This window comes from Macaca thibetana, chromosome 13 (assembly GCF_024542745.1).
Source record: "Macaca thibetana thibetana isolate TM-01 chromosome 13, ASM2454274v1, whole genome shotgun sequence".
NCBI lineage: Eukaryota > Metazoa > Chordata > Mammalia > Primates > Cercopithecidae > Macaca > Macaca thibetana.
This window is the reverse complement of record NC_065590.1, coordinates 91708880-91728713: the sequence shown is the minus strand read 5'-3', so window position 1 is coordinate 91728713 and position 19834 is coordinate 91708880. Positions and strand designations below refer to the sequence as shown.

At 38.2% G+C, this 19834-nt stretch overlaps 1 protein-coding gene across 3 annotated transcripts in view; it reads right to left on the bottom strand.

The window, feature by feature from the left end:
• The window catches only part of NBAS (NBAS subunit of NRZ tethering complex), a 394766-nt gene that overhangs the window by 320887 nt on the left and 54045 nt on the right, over positions 1–19834 (bottom strand). For all 3 annotated transcript variants that reach the window (XM_050754036.1, XM_050754037.1, XM_050754038.1), the window contains one exon: positions 13648–13716. In XM_050754036.1, coding sequence (XP_050609993.1) covers positions 13648–13716 — 69 coding nt within the window. The remainder of the gene's footprint in view (positions 1–13647; positions 13717–19834) is intronic.

Genomic DNA, 19834 nt, shown 5'->3' with positions numbered 1-19834 from the left:
CCCACAATTAAATGTAAGATTGAAATACAAATGCTTGAAAAAGGAGAAGTAATAAAAGCAAAACTACTTCAAAGCAAAATTTTAAATCTACCACATCCCTTCCTCTGAGATGGGATCAGGGAAAGAAGTACAAGACAAAGGGCCTGACATCCTCCCTCCTCAAATTTAAAGTCAATAAGCTCCATGGTTTTGTATAAGGAGGCCTCAGAAGCACAGACTTTTACCAGCCAAAAGAACTCTGCCCATCTTTCAGATTTCACAAAGGAAGAGATTAAAGTCCTGAAGGCAAAGACACTTGTCCACAATCACTCAAGGGTGCAGGGCAAACTCCAAACTAGAATGCGGATGTTTTCATTCCCAGTCAGGGCACTTCCATGAGCCAGGACTATGGTCCTCACCTGGACCCTGGCCTAGTTTCTAGTAGTCACAAGCAGGCCCCTCAGCAGAAATTATGGTCAAGTATAATTTATTGTTTTGATCACTTGAATAATCAGTCATGTGTGATCTGTATGGTAATTCCCAGGTATTATAAATGTTCCATTATACGACTCCACTGAAAGTGCTCTGAAAGCAAGAAAAAGGTTTATGAATCTCTTTAACTACAACAAAAGTATACTGAATAACTTCACAATAGCAATATGACCAGGAAAGCGCTGAATAAATATGTAGTTGTTTTAATTTTTTAAAAACTTCTTCCCTCTTGATGGGGTTCAGGATATGCTACCCCAAAATACAGAATATGTCATGTTGGCATCTGAGAAAACATCAGAGGCAGGAAGGTCATTCTCACCTTCCTCCCACCCTTCCTCCATGAAGCAGGTCATACAATCCAGGAAGAATTTTCTGACCTTTTGCTAAAAGCAAGTCATGATCCTCATTCTGGAGGTGCCCTCCCCAAACCTGGCAGAAAAGAACATCCTTATCTCCGAAGAGAGTCACAGGGAGAATGTGAACAAACAGGCCTTGCTAAGTTCCTCCCAATTTACTGCTATTAAATCATGCTTATCCAACCATACGTCCACAACTATCCATTTTTCTTCTTCAAAGCTAGCATTAAAAATACACAGGTCGGCCAGGCACAGTGGCTCACACCTGTAATCCCAGCACTTTGGGAGGCCAAAGCGGGCAGATCACGAGGTCAGGAGATCGAGACCATCCTGGCTAACACGGTGAAACCCCATCTCTACTTAAAACACAAAAAATTAGCCAGGTGTGGTGGCGGGCGCCTGTCGTCCCACCAACTCGGGAGGCTGAGGCAGGAGAATGGCATGAACATGGGAGGCGGAGCTTAGTGAGCTGAGATCGCTCCACTGCACCCCAGCCTGGGCGACAGAGCAAGACTCCATCTCAAAAAAAAAAAAAAGAAAGAAAGAAAAATACACAGATTTATCCATTTCTTTGAATCTTCATTTCCTTATGAAAGCTCCCATGTCACATGAAGTTTACATTAAATCTATCAGTATGTTTCTCTTGCTAATCTGTGTTTTGTGATAGGAGCTTCATCTATGAATCTAAGAAAGGAAAGAGAAAAGCTACTGTTCCTCCTCTACACTTGCTTCTTTCTTTCCGCAAATTTAAACAATAAATTGTATTAACTAGAATGCTCCCACTTGCTTTCATATGGTGGATACTTGATCCCCTTATTTTCATTAGATGCCATGATATCCACACTCAAAATGTAGTATTTCTTTCTTGAACTATCTTATTGTAGAAATTTTCACTTACACACAAAAGTATAAATTATAGTATAATAAATATCCACATACCCAACCTGCTTCAACAAATATTGACATTTTTCAGGCATGTTTCCTTTATCCTTCCCCAATCACCACCATGCCAGAGGATTTTAAAGCAAATCCCCATCATTATTTTGCTTATAAATACACATCAAGTATACATTTCTTTGAAGTCCCAAGTTATCTATTGAACATTCATGTGTATGCATAGTAACATGATAGAGTTACTAGTAGTAATTGGATTGTAGCCACTCAAGATGCTCAAGACACTTAGGTTATGTTGGAAATACAGTGTTTTCCTTCTGAAATAAAACTCTGCTCTTTATTTGTAGAAACGTTTATTTATTGATTTCTGAGACAGGGTCTGGCTCTGTCACCCAGGCTGTAGTGCACTGGCATGATCTTGGCTCACTGCAACCTCTGCCTCCCAGGATCAAGTGATCCTCCCACTTCAGCCTTCTGAGTAGCCAGGACTACAGGCATGCACCATCATGCCTGGCTAACTTTTGTACTTTTTGTAGAGAGGGGGTTTTGTCACGTTGCCCATGCTGGTCTCAAACTCCTGACCTCAAGTGATCTGCCTGCCTCTGCCTCCCAAAGTGCTGAGATTACAGGTATAAGCCACTGCACCCAGTCTGTAGAAACATTTCTGAATTCCTATATAACATGCAGGGGGGTTCTGGCCCAGGGAATAATTCATCATCCCAACAGTAACTGTGGACCAAAATCTCAAGCCACAGTTAGAAAATCCACGCTAAATTCTATGAACAGAGTCTGTGGTATTAGGGAGTCTGAGTGTCTGTTGATAAGTAATATGGTTTGGCTCTGTATCCCCAGTCAAATCTCATTTTGAATTATTATAATCCCCATATGTCAGGGGACGGGCCTAGTGGGAGGTGACTAGGTCATGGGGACAGATTTTTCCCATGCTGTTCTCATGCTAGTGAGTTCCCATGAGATCTGATGGTTTAAAAGTGTGCAGCAGTTCCGCCCTCATTCTGTCTCTTTCCTACTGTCATTAAGACGTGCTTTGTTTCCCCTTCATCGTCCACCATGATTGTAAATTTCCTGAGGTCTCCCCAGCCATGTGGAACTGTGAGTCAATTAAACTTCTTTTCTTTATAAATTACCCAGTCTCAGGTAGTTCTTTATAGCAGTGTGAAAATAGACTAATACAGAGGGCAAGGGAGAGAATACCAGAGTTTGTGCCTTGGAAATGCGAGGATATGACTTTTCAAGTAACTATATATCACAATAAAAGTAAACCTCGGCCAGGCGCAGTGGCTCATGCCTGTAATCCCAGAACTTTGGGAGGCCAAGGCGGGTGGATTACCTGAGGTCAGGAGTTCAAGACCGGCCTGGTCAACATGGTGAAACTCCATCTCTACAAAAATACAAAAATTAGCCAGGCAGCAGTGTGTCTGTAATCTCAGCTACTTGGAAGGCTGAGGTGGGAGAATGGCTTGAACCTGGGAGGCAGAGGTTGCCATGAACCGAGATCACACCATTGTACTTTAGCCTGGGCAACACAGGAAGATTCTGGCTAAAAAAAAAAAAAAAAAAAAAAAAAAAAAGCAAACCTCAAACATTTAAACCATGATTCTTCATACTTTATTAAAATTTCTCAGCACAAGTAAGTAATAATCTTGTTCTCTTCTTTGAATTAAGAAGTTGTAAAAGCAATAAAATTCATATGTGGCTGCAATTTTCTCTTTCCTTTTTTTGGAGACGGAGTCACTCTGTCGCCCACACTGGAGTACAGTGGTGCAATCTTGGCTCACTGCAACCTCTGCCTTGAGGATTCAAGGATTCTCCTGCCTCAGCCTCCCAAGTAGCTGGAATTACAGGCACCTGCCACCACACCGGGCTAATTTTTGTATTTTTAGTAGAGATGGGGTTTTACTATGTTGGCCAAGCTGGTTCAACTCCTGACCTCAGGTGAACCACCCACCTTGGCCTCCCAAAATGCTGGGATTACAGGCATGAGCCACCATACCCAGCCACAATTTTCACTTTGGTTAAAGTAAGTCTTAAATTTCTTTCACATTCCTCAGCTATGAATGTCATTTTTATTTTAATCATCATTTCAACAGCTGAAATGTTGGTCAACAACATTCAACTTGGCTCTGCCACTAGTAGTTATGTGACCTTACGCACATTAGTTAACTATCATAAGTAAGAGAAACTTTCTCTCTTTTTGAAATAAAAATAACAACACCTATACATTATGAGATTACCCCAACGATAAAATTAGGGTGTATGTAAAGTCATTTAATGTACTTATCATATAACTCAGCTTTCTAAATACAGAAGTTAGTATGAAGATTGGATTCTACCTGAATCCATAATAACACATCTTAATCGTAAATTCCAACAACATATCTCATTCATTTGGCACTCTTCACTTGAACTTTAGTAAGACCTTTCATATTAGGGTCATACATTGATACTTAATTCTTCTAACTTCTAAGTAGTACTTTATCTAGCCTCATTAACCACTTTATGTGCTCCCTGAGTATAGAAACTCCATCCACATTATATAAGTGCTGGAATACAGGAGCTGAAATAAGACAATAAATAGTGATGCTCCCCAAAAAAGGAGGATATCAGGATCAAATGGACACCTGCTGCACTCCCAGTACTTAGGATAAATAGAAATCTAGGCTGGAAAAACACAGGCATATGTTCCTTGAGAAAACTCCCAGGTATCTCTGATGTGTACCTCCACTTGTAATCTTCCACTTTAATTCTGCATTTTCACCGCTCTTTTTTCATTTTGCTGAGGAGGCAGCCAAAGCCCAGATACTCATGTGGGATGCCCCAGATGACCTGACAAGACTGTGGCAGCAATACAATAACTCTCCTAACACGCAGGGAACATCTCTTGGCATTCACAATAGGCAATTTCCTCAATGCATTGCACAGAAAATGGTGAGTAGTCTCTTGCCAAAATGCTGACCAGGCACTTGATAAGTACTGTTCACATAAATGGAAACTGGGGGAAGTTATGCACACTCCAATAGTGGGAGACAAGAGACTCTGGAGCAATCGGTGCTCTATAAGCTCTCAGAACTAACCGGCCTGCAGCCACTTGTACAGGGTAAGTCCCATACTAATATCATCAAAAACAGATATGATCCTCTTGATAAAAGAAGACACTACCGCCTATACAGTTTTCTGCCTAAAAAAGCAAACAAAAAATCTGCATGATCTTTAAATCCAACTACTAATTTATAAGAACACATGGACACAAAAGGACAAAAGAATAAAGAAAACACCACTATAAAGATGCAATGAGTAAAATGAAAAAACAGTTTCTTCAACAAATAATTTTTAAGAGAAAAAAAGACGATATGGAGGAGGGACCAGCAGATAGAGAAAAAGAGACTTAAAACACACAGTTTTGTTTTTAAAAAAGCCATATTATTAGAGATGAACAATTGCATGATAAAAGTATCATTAAACAAATAAACCTAAGCCACAATAATGGCTGCTTGTGGAGGGAGGGTGGGAACTGTGTTTGTGACAGAGTCCACAGAAGGTAGCTGGCAGAGTCCTGTTTCTTCCCTGGATAATGGTTATAAGGTTATGTACTTTTTCAATGTCAAACAAGAAGCACTTCACACCTACTAGGATTACTAGAATAAAAGACAGATAATAACAAGTGTTGGCAACGATGTGGAGACAATGGAAATGCCATACTCTGACATGAGGAACAGAAAATGGTGCCACCACCTTGGAAAACTGCCTGACAACTCCTCAAATGGCTAAACAAAGTTATCATAAGATCCAGCAATTCCACTCCAAGAAAAATTCAATGATATTTCCACAAAAGAACTTGCACACAAATGTTCACAGCAGCATTATTTGTAATAGCCAAAAAGTAGAAACAACCCAAATGTCCAACTGATGAATGGATAAAGAAAACACTCTGTGTGTGTGTGTATATATATATATACACACACATACATATACAGACACACACATACACAAACACAATGGGCTATTATTCAGCAATAAAAAGAAATAAACTACTGATACACACAACATGGGTGAACTTTGAAAGCATCATGCTAAGTGAAAAAAGCCAGTTACAATGGACCACATATTTTATAATTCTATTCATATAGAATATCCAGAATAGGCAAATTTATTCAAACTAAAAGATTAGGGGTTGCTTACAACTTGGGGAGACAGGTGTTGCAGGTGATAGTTAAGGGATGCAGGGTTTTTTTCCCAGAGTGATAAGACATTTAAAATTGATTCTTGAAATCATTGCACAGTTCTGTGAATATACTAAAAAACTCTGAATTGTATATTTTAAATGAGTAAACTGTACCACATATGAATATTTCAATAAAGCTGTCCTCAAACTGCTTATTAAACCATACATTTGTTTGATGCAATTTCCTATATCTGTATTATATTTCACAGTAAAAGCTTAGGAAGGAAGAAAGCATGGGAGAGAGGGAGGGAGAAGGGGAAACAAGAAAAGAGGGAGGGAGGAAAGGAAGAAAAGAATGAGCGAGAGAGTGAGGGAGGAAGAAGGTGCAAAAAGAAGCTAGCGGGAATCTGATTTAATTTCTCTCTGCAAAGGAGCGAGAAATTCCAGGCACTTTTCTAGGTAAAACAGATGTGACCCTAACTTCATGGAGCCATGAAATCACAGATTAGGTAAATAAATAAACTAACAAATAAATCTACATTACAAACTGTGATTACTACTATGGAAGAAAAGCACAGGGTGCTCTAAGAGAGAATAACAATAGGAACTGTATTTAAATTGAAGGACTATAAGAGGAATCTGAGGATATGAAAATAGAGCTGATGCCCAAAGATGAGAAGAAATTAAATTAATGAGGACAAATAAGATAAAACCATTCCCAATAGAAAAAAATGGAATCCACAAAGAAACGAACGTGGCACCCTTGATGAGCTGAGATAAGGCCAACATAACTAAAAGAGAATGAGCCAGTGGTATGAGATCAGTCTGCAGAGACAGTCATGGGCCAGCTTATGTAATGTCTTTTTGGATAATGTTAAACATTTTATTCTGTCATCATTCTTAGTTCAATGGAAAGTCACTGAAGGCTTTCTTCAAGCAAGAAAGTGAGCTTATCTGATTTACATTTTTTAAGTCACTAAGGTTGCTAGGGGAACTGATTAAGTATCTGCTAACCTAGGAGAGATGAAAAATTATACGATGGTGATAGCCATAGAAGAAAAAAGAAGTAGAAAGATTCCAAGTACACTCTGAAGATGATACTGGTAGCAAAGGTGTTAGATTAGATTAGATGGGGGTATGAAGGACTGGGTGGTATCAGCAATAATTTTCAGGTATCTCCCTTTGCCAAAAGGATGGGTTACTGAGGCAATCAAGTCTAAGGCAGAAATGGTTAGGGAAAGAAAAATGAGAAGCTATCAGAGTTTTGTTTTGGAAATGTTTGATTTAAAATGCCTGAAGGCTATCCTACTGAAGCTGTCAAGTGAGCAGCAGGGTATACAAATCTGAAGTGCAGAGGAGAACTGGGCTACAGATGCCAGCTTAGGACTTCTTGGGATCTGAAAGGTATTGAAAATCTGAAAATACTCATATTTTATACATTAAGAAGTATGGAATATATTGATGTTTATAGCATCCCAAAGCCATACAACACACATTTAATTTACTCCTACTAACACCTATGAGTAGGTATTAAAATTACTTTTAATGACAAAAACTTAGTAAAACATTTCCTTGTATCTTACTATAGTGTACTTCTATGTTATCTATAATAACTAAGAACCAACTCTATCAGAAGATATGTTTTTAAAAGCTTTTCTAACAAATTATTAAAGAAATTAAAATTTTACAACTTTTTCCCCTAAATATAGTATATATTTCCTCCACTGATTTGCTGTAACTAATCTGCCTGCAAAATGGGTGATCGGTAAAAACATTTACTGAGTGTATAAAGTACATGTAGGGGTGTACAGAAATGGGAAGTAGCTCACCCATTCTCCACTAAGTTATTCCAACTTTCCCCTCTGGAGGGCCCATAAAAGAACATGGCAGCAATATAGTATCAAACTACCACAGATGCTAGAGTTCCACTTGCTATAAAACCTCACTTAATTTTAATCTGATTCTAATCTATAAAATTTGGATAATACTATACCTTTTGGGTTGTGAGGTTTAAAAGATAATTAAAATATATATGTTTGTCCCAGTAATAAAAATATGTATACATATACACAGTGTCTGCATATAAACATTTAAAATGGGACTATTCAAAAAATAACAGATGCTGGCAAGGTTGTAGAGAAAAAGAAATGCTTACACACTGCTAGTAGGAGCGTAAATTAGTTCAACCATTGTGGAACACAGTGTGGCAATTCCTCAAAGACCTAAAAACAGAAATACCATTCGAACCAGTAATCCCATTACTGGGTGATATGGTTTGGATCTGTGTCCCCACCCAAACCTCATGTCAAATTGGAGGAGCAGCCTGATGGGAGGTGACTGAATCATGGGGGTAGATTTCCCCTTGGTGTTCTCATGATAGTGAGTTCTCACAAGATCTGATGGATTGAAAGTGTGCGGCACTTCCCCATTTGCACGCTGTCTCTCTCCTGCTCCACCACGGTAAAGATGTGTTTCCTTCCTCTTCCCCTTCCACCACGACTGTAAGTTTCCAGAGGCCTCCCGGGCATGCTTCTTGTTAAGTCTGCAGAACTGTGAGTCAATTAAATCTCTTTTCTTCATAAATTACCCAGTCTCAGGTAGTTCCTTTTCATTTATTTATTTATTTTGAGATAGTCTTGCTCCATCACCCAGGCTGGAATGCAGTGGCGCGATTCTTGGCTCAACGTAACCTCTACCTCCTGGGTTCAAACAATCCTCCCACCTCAGCCTCCCAAGTAGGTGAAATGACAAGTGTGCACCACCACACTCAGCTATTTTTTTGTATTTTTAGTAAAAAAGGGGTTTCACCATGTTGGCCAGGCTGGTCTCAAACTCCTGACCTCAAGTGATCTGCCTGCCTCAGCCTCCCAAGTGCTAGGATTACAGGCGTGAGTCACTGCGTCCAGCCTCAGGTAGTTCTTATAACAGTGTGAGAACGGACTAATACACTGGGGAATATAAATTGTTCTGTCATAAAGACATATGCACACATATGTTCACTGCAGCACTATTCACAATAGCAAAGACATGGAATAAACCTAAATGCCCATCAGTGATAAACTGCATAAAGAAAATGTGGTACATACATGGAATACTATGCAGCCATAAAAAAGAACAACATTATGTCCTTTGCAGCAACATGGAGCTGGAGGCCATTATCCTCAGAAAACTAATGCAGGAACTAATGCAGGAACAACCAAATACCACATGTTCGCACTTATAAGTAGGAGCTAAATGACGAGAATGCAAGGACACACAGAGGGGAACAACACATACTGAGGCTTATGAGCAGGTGGAGGGTGGGAGGACGGAGAGGATGAAGAAAAACAACTAATGGGACTAGGCCTAATATCTGGGTGATGAAATAATCTGTACAACAAACTCTCATGACACAAGGTTACCTATATAATAAACCGCACGTGTATCCCTGAACTTACAATAAGTTAAATTTTTTTTAAAAAGTAAAATTTTAAAAAGAAAATGAGACTATTTTAAAACATTTTGATTGAGAAGGCACAGTCATCTTTTATTAAGGAAAACTGCACGAATTGTTAAAATATGAACACAAAGAAATTGTCATGAAATACAGCTTGATAGCAAAGACTGAATATCACTTGTATCTGCTGCAATTCACTCTATTCCACCAGCTCCAATATCCATTTGTTCTTTCTTCATTAAAAATACTATTAAAGGCTGGGCATGGTGGCTCACGCCTGTAATCCCAGCACTTTGGGAGGCTGAGGTGGGCGGATCACAAGGTCAGGGGATTGAGACCACCCTGGCTAACACGGTGAAATCCAGTCTCTACAAAAAAACACAAAAAATTAGCCAGGCATGGTGGCAGGTGCCTGTGGTCCCAGATACTCGGGAGGCTGAGGCAGGAGAATGGTGTGAACCCGGGAGGTAGAGCTTGCAGTGAGCCACCACTGTGCTCCAGCCTGGGCGACAGAGCAAGATTCTGTCTCAAACAAACAAAAATAAACTATTAACACTTTCTACTACTGGCAACAATAATTGGAGAATGAGTTGTACTTTCTCTCAAACATTGCAATAAAACTTCCTAACTAACTGTCCTTTCCAAGACAGGGTTTTTAAGAATGTTAAACATCAGACCTTTGTACTGAGATTAATTGCCTGTCATCTAATTTAATAGTCAATTAAAAATGAGTGATTTACCATTTCCTGTAACTTTCAAATACATAAACTGTATTAAAAAGAAAGTAGTTTTCTAGTGCATACATTCAAAACATTCTGAAGTACTACATATTCTTAAAGAAAAAAACTCAGATCAATAAAAGGCAAATTTATAAGTGCTGCTCTTCCAACATTCCACAAGCATTTATTGAATATTATATATTCAATATTAAATATTAGGTGCCAGGTATTGTTTTACACTGTAGGAAGTCAGCAATGAACAAAACAAACATAAATCCCCACCCTCAAGAAGTTTACTAGATATTCTAGCCCATTATATTTTAGAAGTCTGACACAAACACACACACACACAATTAGAAATCTATCCTTCAAATCAAAACAAAGTCAGCCTCAAAAGCCCAATTAACAACCTGTGACAAAAACACTGTAAATGCATGAAGGAAAGAAAAAAGCTTTTTGGAAAAGTAAAAATAAAAAATTCCAAGCCAATATCCTTTATAAAATAATATAAATAATTCTTATTTTTAATATACTCTTCTAAAAGATAATACTGGCCAGGCGTGGTGGCTCACGCGTGTAATCCCAGCACTTTGGGAGACCAAGTCCGGCAGATCATGAAGTCAGGAGAACCAGACCACCCTGGCTAACATGGTGAAACCCCGTCTCTACAAAAATACAAAAAATTAACCGGGTGTGGTGGCGGGCGCCAGTAGTCCCAGCTACTCAGGAGGCTTAGGCAGGAGAATGGTGTGAACCCAGGAGGTGGAGTTTGCAGTGAGCCGAGATCGCACCACTGCACTCCAGCCTGGGCGACAGAGCGAGACTCTGTCTCAAAACAAACAAACAAAAAAATAATATTATATGCCAGACAATGAGAAGCTATTTTTTAAAGCCACGTAAGTTTTGGGTCTAACAAACCACAATTCAAAAAGTACCTGTGGACTACTAATTATTAATTCTATAATTCAGGATATAAAGAAATTAACAGAGATAACAGCAGTCACCATTATTATTTGCTGAGTATCTGCAATACGACAATCACTGTCTTACCTATTTTATGTATATTACCTCTAATACTATACAATCTCAGTGTTGTTACTTTAGAGTTTCATAAGTAAATTTTTTAAATGAACTAAATATTAATAATACGGTTATACAGGAAAGCAGGCCCATGTTGTAAAGACATTAGTTGTTAAGAGGAACATTTTTTTTTTTGAGACAGGGTCTCACTCTGTCCCCCAAGTTGGAGTGCAGTGGCACAATCATGACTCACTGCAGCCTTGACCTCCTGGGCTTAAGTGATCCTCCCACCTCAGCCTCCCGAAGAACTGGGATAACAGGAGTAAGCCACCACCCCAGGCTAAGAGGAACACATTTTAAGAGAAAAATAATTGCTGCCAAACTTGAGTAGTAAAATAGATAATTCTTTCTAAGATATTAAGTAATTTATCATCTCAGCTACTTTGAAACACATCTTGGTTTTTGTTTCTTCCAAATTACCAACTAAAGGTTTAAGACAATAACCAACTAGAAGTGGTGAAAACAAGCACTGGATGACAAACCAACAGAAGACCAAACACATCTCTGACACTATCTGGATAGGTGAGTTTAGGCACACATTTCTCTTGAGGTCTTAATCTCTTCATTAATAAAAAGTAGGCATCATAATGCCAGCGTAGGTGATGCAAACTTCCTGTGAGATCCTGTGAAAATACTTGTCAAAGTGTTCACAATAATAAGGAAGTATTAGATAAGCCCTATGAGTTCTTTCAGCTCTAAAATTATAGTACAGTCATGTATCACTTAACAACAGGGAGATGTTCTGCAAAATGCGTCATTGGGTGATTTCGTCATTGTGAAAACATCATACAGAGTGCAGTTACACAAATCTAGATGGGATAGCCTACTACGCACCTAGGCTGGGTGGTATAGCCTATTGCTCCCAGGCCACAAACCTGCTCAGCACGCTACTCTACTGAATACTCTGGGCAACTGGAGCACAATGGTATTTGTGTATCTAAAAACAGAAAAGGTACAGTAAATGGTATAAAACGTAACAAATGCCTGTACAAGGCATTTACCATGAATGGAGCTTGCAGAACTAGAAGTTGCTTTGGGTGGGTGGGTGGGTGGGTGAGTAAGTGAGTGTGTGAGTGGCGAGTGAAGGGGAAGGCCTAGGACAGGACATTACTGCACACTACTGTAGACTTTAGAAACACTGTAAACTTAGGCTCTACTACATTCATTTTATAAACTTTCTTTCTTCAATAATAAATTAGCCTTCTCTTACTGTAACTTTTTTACTTCATAAACTTTGTATTTTTTTACCTTTTTGACTTCTGTGATAACATTAACTTAAAACACAAACACGCTGTACATACTCCTGTATAAAAAAATTTTTCTTTCTTCACATTCTTGTACTATAAACTTTTGCATTTTATTTTATGCTTTTAATTTTTTAAACATTTTTGTTAAAAACTAAAACACAAATACACACATGAGCCTAAGCCAACCCAGGGTCAGGATCATCAATATTACTGTCTTCTACCTCCACATCTTGTCCCACTGGAAGGTCTTTAGGGACGGTAATACTCATGGAGTTGTAATCTCCCATGATAAGAATGCCTTCCCCTGCAATGCCTTAAGAACCTGCCTAAGGCTGTTTTATAGTTAACTTTTTTTTTTTTAATAAGTAGAAGGAGTACTCTCTAAAATAATGATTAAAAAGTACAGTACAGTCAAGCCCTCCATATCCACAGGTTCCACATCCTCTGATTCAACCAACTGTGGATTGAAACTACAGCATTTGAGGGATATAGAATCTGCAGATATGAAGGCCTGACTTTTCATATCAGTAGGTTCTACCGGGAAAGAAATTGAAGCAATGAAAAAGATTAGATTATTTGATTTTCCCCCAAGACGGGAGTATGATTTGATTCCCCTACAAGACAAGAGTATGATTTGATTCGCCAGTGTAGGTCCAGACTCTTGTGAAAGTCAAACAGAGAAACAAATGTAACCACCTCGCAGAGGCAGTTCCTGAGTATCACTGATATTCATCTGGATGTAACTATCTAACATCCTTGCCATGGATCCATGCTTTTCCAGCTAAGTAACAAGACAGTAAAACAATGGTACTTAAAACCCAGGGTCAAGAGGCACATTTCTTCTTGGAGCATCAGTAATCTCAGATTTGGGGAAGAATTTTTTTTTAATATTAAGCCAAAGAAGGATATATTATGAACAACAATACAAAATTCACAAGATTTGTAAAGATAAAATACGAAATTCAAAGATATATATATAATGCTTCTAGGAGAATTCCTTGAGCTATATGCCCAGACCCCCAAGAAGGCTGGGTATATCTTCTATAATTATTTTTCTTTTAAGATAAGGTTGATACACAGTAAAATATACAAATATTCAGCAACAGCTCTACGAATTCTTACTAATGCATATAGTCACATAGTGTACATGAATACACTCAGATGAAGATACAAAAAATTCAAGGTTCATTCAGCTTTGACCTTAAAGGTACTTCCAGGTAAAAATGTTTGAGAAGCCCACCATAGTTAAGCCAATTTGCGTTACCTGTTCTTGTCCCTGGCGACTGTAAAACTTGATGCTTAACATCCTTAATAATCCCAGTGTCTTCGGTGCCTGCGAAATAAATGCATCATATGAAGAAAGATTATTGAAATGACTTATCATTGTAAAATGTCCTTTTATAATGAAATGAAAACTATAGCAAATTTAGTATTTTTTTTTAATGATTAAAGAAAATCACCAATAAGGTGTCAAGGATCTTGGTGAGATTGTTTTTGTTTAGAAAAAAAAAAATCCACCAAGTGGTACAATCTTACAAAATACCTCCATGATCAAATGCTTTTTTAACTATATAACCAGTAAAATTTATGCAAATCAGAATCCACTGAAAGCTCTTCTCAAGTAAGGCTGCCCAAGGTTGCCATTTTATCCTAACATCAGTATAGAAAAAGCAAAAACTTCCCAAAGAAATTTCATCTATTAACAATTGATTCTATGCTTGAAAAACACCAAAAAAACAACAACAACAACAACTTCATCTTTAGAAATCAGTGAATAAAATAACTTAATATAACACATGACAATTTTTGTCTTTAAACTTAGAAACTATATTTTTTAATGGAAAATAACATTGTTGAGGGTGTAGGGAATCTGGAACCCTCATACACTATTGATGGGAACATAAAACCGTACAGTCACCATGGAAGATGTTTGGTGGTTCCTCAAAAACTTAAACATAAAACTAACATGTGACCCAGCAATTCCATCCAAGATTTATACACAAAAGAATTGAAAACAAGCATTCAAACAAATATTTGTACATGAATGTTCACAGCAACAATATTCACAATAGCCAGAACTTCTGAGTTGAAAACATTAGGGACAGCCTTGATACACATCTCCAAATACTTCCTCCAAAAAAAGTAAGAACAAGAAAGGGAGATAAATCTACACAAAAACCATGCTCTCAGCTTAGCCTGAAGATAAAATTTTATAGTAACTGTAAGCAAAAAGAAAGAAATCACCAAATCCCAGTGTGTCATCTCCATTGCTCCTGCTAAAACCTATGTCCCCACTCACCCGCACTGTGACCTGCCACAAGGTGTGGTGGTGAGCAAAAGCAAATTGAAAAACACCCAGGAAGGACAGAGGGGAGCTAGCAAAAATGGCTAAGGTCCATTTAAAACCAAAACCGCCACCAAAAAGACTAAGTCCACTCTGAGTGAAAATACTATAACAGCATCCAGGTTGATCAGACATGGCCTACAGGGAAGGGACCTAAGTGTGGGCATGATGTGAAGAGGCAGGCTTCCAAACACAGAGCTTCTGAGGGAGAAAAATGGCAAATAGGAAGAAGTGCCTTTTGCCAAAGGGGTGGCAAGGGGGAAAGGAAGCAAAGGGGCAAATGTAGTGTGCAGCAAGACAGTAGACAACCACAACATCAGAAGATCCACGCCCCCTCCTGCCACCAAAACAAAACCAAAAAAATCTAGTAAGGTATATGAACTTTGCTATACTGACAAAAGAAGGCACCATTAACCTACGAATCTTGTAAAGTATTCCAATATCATAAAAATGAACAAGAAAGAGAGTCATAAACACTTTGCAGACATGAGAAGACAAAAGTCAACACGTGTCAACAAAGGGAAATTATGGCTGAAAAAACAACCATGAAGCAAAAGAAAACTTTAACATAGCACTCCAAACGGAATTAAATATAGTCAGACAAGCATTTGAGAATGTGGACAACTTGAAAAGCCATCAAAAAATTCAGTAACTGAGAATAGAACTGGACAAGAAAAGTGAAAAAGAATTAATAATAAAAAGCTCAATAAATTCAGCAAAGAAATATAAGAAAAAGACAAAATTATCTAAAAACTAAAGAATACAAGGTATTCAAAGGATAATTTAATAAGGGGCTTTAAAGGAAGACATGAAAACAACGAAAAAATTAAAATGAGTTAAGAAGTGAAAAGGAAATGAGATAAAAGGAAGAGGTAAAAAGAGTAAAGAAAAACTACTGGAAAGAGAATATAGTAAAAAGCAGTAACATTTGGATTGCCATAGAATCTGAAGAAGATAAACAAAACCAAAGCACAGAATATTTAAACTATAATCCACGAAAACTTTACAGAAACAGAAAATGGAAAAAATAAAAACAGAAAAAAACTGAATCTACACACTAAAAGAGCCAATGCATACCTAGGAAATTTAAACTCAGAATGATCAACTACAATATCCCAGGAAGCTATTAGATTTCAAAGATAAAGAAAATAAAGACCTGCAAGAAAAACTGACTAATAACATACGAAGGGTAAATAATTTGATTGCATCAGACTTTTTAAACCCCACATACAAAGCAAAACAAGAGTAGCATTTTTTAAAAGTTTAATGAAAGAAAAGGCGAACCAAGGATTTTATAGCCAGACAAGTTTTCCCTCAAATATCAAGGCTATGGCAAAACAGTTTTGAACATAAAATACAAAAACTTAAGAAACTCATCACCTATGATCCCTTCTCAAAACATACTAGGAAATAACTTCATCCAACCACAATACGACTGGGAGAACTTCAGCAAAAGAACTGAGTAAGCATTTTAAAGTACATAAATAAATGACTAAGACTAAAGAAAGCTGGGAAGAAAAGTAGACACCAATGTATAAATATTATGTATGTGACAATGCAGAAATAAAACAACAAAAAAGAGGCCGGGCGCGGTGGCTCAAGCCTGTAATCCCAGCACTTTGGGAGGCCGAGGCGGGCGGATCACAAGGTCAGGAGATCGAGACCACAGTGAAACCCCGTCTCTACTAAAAATACAAAAAATTAGCCGGGCGCGGTGGCGGGCGCCTGTAGTCCCAGCTACTCAGGAGGCTGAGGCAGGAGAATGGCGGGAACCCGGGAGGCGGAGCTTGCAGTGAGCCGAGATCGCGCCACTGCACTCCAGCCTGGGCAACAGCGTGAGACTCCGTCTCAAAAAAAAAAAAAAAAAAAAAAAAAAAACAAAAAAGAGAAAGAGGAAAGCAGAATAAGCTGGGTTTTGTATAAGCAATTAGTAGAAATGAAAGAATACCAAAAAAACAAACTCGTCAAATGCTGGAAGACATAGATAATATCAATAAGGATAGTTTCCATGAAATGATGGAGGCAAATCTCCATTCAAGTGAATTCAAGAGAGAATGGAAGGAGAGGAATTGGAAACAAGTACAGACAACTCTTGAACTTTGCAGGGGAAGGAAAAGAAATGGGATGGTAGCTAGAGGGCAAAGTGAAGTGTGAAGAGTTTTTGTGAGAGGAAAAATAAAAGCATGTTATATGCTGATAAACCTAAGAGATAACAAAATTCCTGATGTAAGAGGAATATCCTTCAATAAACAAGAGTGGGAGATGTAGCGGACAAACACAGGGGTTGGCCTTAGCCGGAGCAAGGACAGTTCCTGTCTGGACAAGAGAAAAGTTACAGTACACAGGCACAGCTGCCGGCAGGCTGTGGGATCCTACAGAAGTATTCCTCCTGATTACTTCTGTTTTTTCAAGGAAATAGGATTTCTCATGGAAATAGGATTTCAAAAAGTCTATGTTCTTTCCACAACAACCTCCTATATTGAAAAAGCAGCAGCAGCAGCAGCAATAATAAAAATTCAGTCAATTTTGTTCATTCTTACAGTTTTCCAAAATTTTGATCTTAAAAACACAGACAACAATAACACTGTAGATCTTACAGTTTATCAAGTGCCTTTACAGTGGCAAGGGATAAGGTGGAATTCAAACACCAGCCTTCTGACTCCACAGCCTGAGTCTTTCCTTTGTCCCAGCTACTGAATTCTAATCTGGTACCTGTTCTAGCTTATCACATTTATTTGAGACATAGCTGTTCTTTCAACATGCGATGAATCCCTTGAGGGCTGCTACCAGTAATTTTACATTCCAAATACCTGGAGCAGTGATTAAACGTTGAACAAATGAATAAATAAAACTATCTCACATAGATGACACTAACATTAATTTGGAAACTTGGGTCAATGCACACATTGAATTTTGCATAGTCTGTTTTACAACCCAGCAGCCTTGTGAGAGGCTACGAGGTGTCAGCAGCATTTTTCAGTCAATACCTACACCAAGACAACAGCAACCTGAAACAAACAGTAAGAGGAGGTTCAATGAGAACAATGTCTGCTGCCTGACAAAAAGAGCTAATCCCATAACCTCAAATTATTTTGAGGTAAGGGAAGGCTATGCAGAATGACTGTAAGTTTAGCTGCAAGACACAGCCACTAACATAATTAAAATACACTTGCAGCATTTCAAGAAGTTAATCATACAGCAGAGCGTTCAATTTGCAATTCAATATTTTTCCCACTTATTTTGTCAGTGCACAAGCAATTTTCTTTTAAAAGACTTCAATATCGAAGCCTCAGGCCACAAGGAGAAGGACCATACATAGCAGAGCAGATTCCAATACTTCAGTAAGGTGCAAAGGGAAAGCACAGGAGAATTCAAAGAAACCAAGGTGAAAAAACGTTCCTTGGTATGTGACTTCCCATTTGCTCATCCAAATAAACACTTGATTACACCAAACCAAAAGGGACTGTCACCACTTACCTATGTTACCTCTCCTTATATCCTCTACATGCACCAACTTTCCTTTTCTCCTCAACCCTATTTTGACAAATTTCACAGCTACGGAAAAGTTGAAATGATTGTACAATGAAACACAAGTATACCTCTCACCTGGCTAGACCAGTTATTAACATTTTGTCACATTTGCTTTATCTCTATGTGTGTGTATATATATGTATACAGACATATATACTTTCAATTTTTTTTTTCTTTTTTTTTAACTGAATCATTTGAAAATAAGGTGCAGACTTAGCCGGGCATGTTGGCTCAGGCCTATAATCCTAACACTTTGGGAGGCCAACGCAGGCAGATCACCTGAGGTCAGGAGTTCAAGACCAGCCTGGCCAACATGGTGAAATCCCATCTCTACTAAAATACAAAAATTAGCCAGGCATGATAGGGGGTGCCTGTAATCCCAGGTAATTGGGAGGCTGAGATGGGAGAATCGCTTGAACCCGGGAGACGGTGGTTGCAGTGAGCCAAGAAAGCTGCAGACATCATGCTTACTTTAGACAGAGCTAAGAGAAACTTCCTCAAACTCTTTCTAAGATCTGCCCCGAAACAGCCTGCATATAAAACTACAAGCTGGATATGACCTAAATCAGAGAGATAAACATAGCTAAATTCCTACAGATATGAACTAATGTGTCCAATATGTACAAGTAACTTCTACCTCACTTTACTTTTTATAGATTATGGGATAATCATCACAGCAAATATTAGTGCCACTGATATGAACATAATTTGATGCAGTGGGGGGTGCAGAACAGAAACTAGAAGATCTGGCCCATCTCATGCCTCTATTTTCAGTTATTATGTTCTGCTGTGCCTTGGGCTCCTTATTTGTGAAACGTGGCCAATAATACACCAACTGTTCTCCTTACTAGGTTCTGCAGAGAGAGTAAAGGGCCAGTAGACTAGGTAGATGGATAATAAATAGAAGGAAAGGCATATGCACAGCACTGCATAAGCTGTTCTACACGTACAAACTGGTTTAATGTCTGGTGCCATATAAACCAGTAAGTTGACTTCATTTAAAGAAAAAGAAACTACTACTTTGTTGGGTTAAATCACAATCACACACTGCAGTATATATTAAATGCTAAAAATAAAATTCACAGAGGATTACTATAATTGCTAAAGATTTCTTTTCAAAAGTACATCTTCATTAGTTTATTTTCAATACTAAAATCTTTAAGTTTGTTGTTTTAGAACATAATTTGAAATCAATATATTTTTAGGCAAACTAATTATCAAAATGAATGCATAACATGTTTGATTATGTTGTGTTTCAATTTAATTTCTAGATTTCTTCCCTCACTGAAAAAATATCTGAGTGCCCCCTAAGTAACATGGTAAGGCCAAGCTGTATAATTTTGACCAAGTGCTCACTTTTCTTTTCTTTTTTTTTTTTTTTTGAGACAGAGTCTCACTCTGTCACCCAGGTTGGAGTGCAGCGGCAAGATCTCAGCTCACTAAAATACTAAAATATCTGCCTCAGGTTCAAGTGAATTCTCCTGCCTCGGCCTCCTGAGTAGCTGGGATTACATACAGGTGCATACCACCACGCCCAGCTAATTTTTATATTTTTAGTAGAGACGGAGTTTCACCA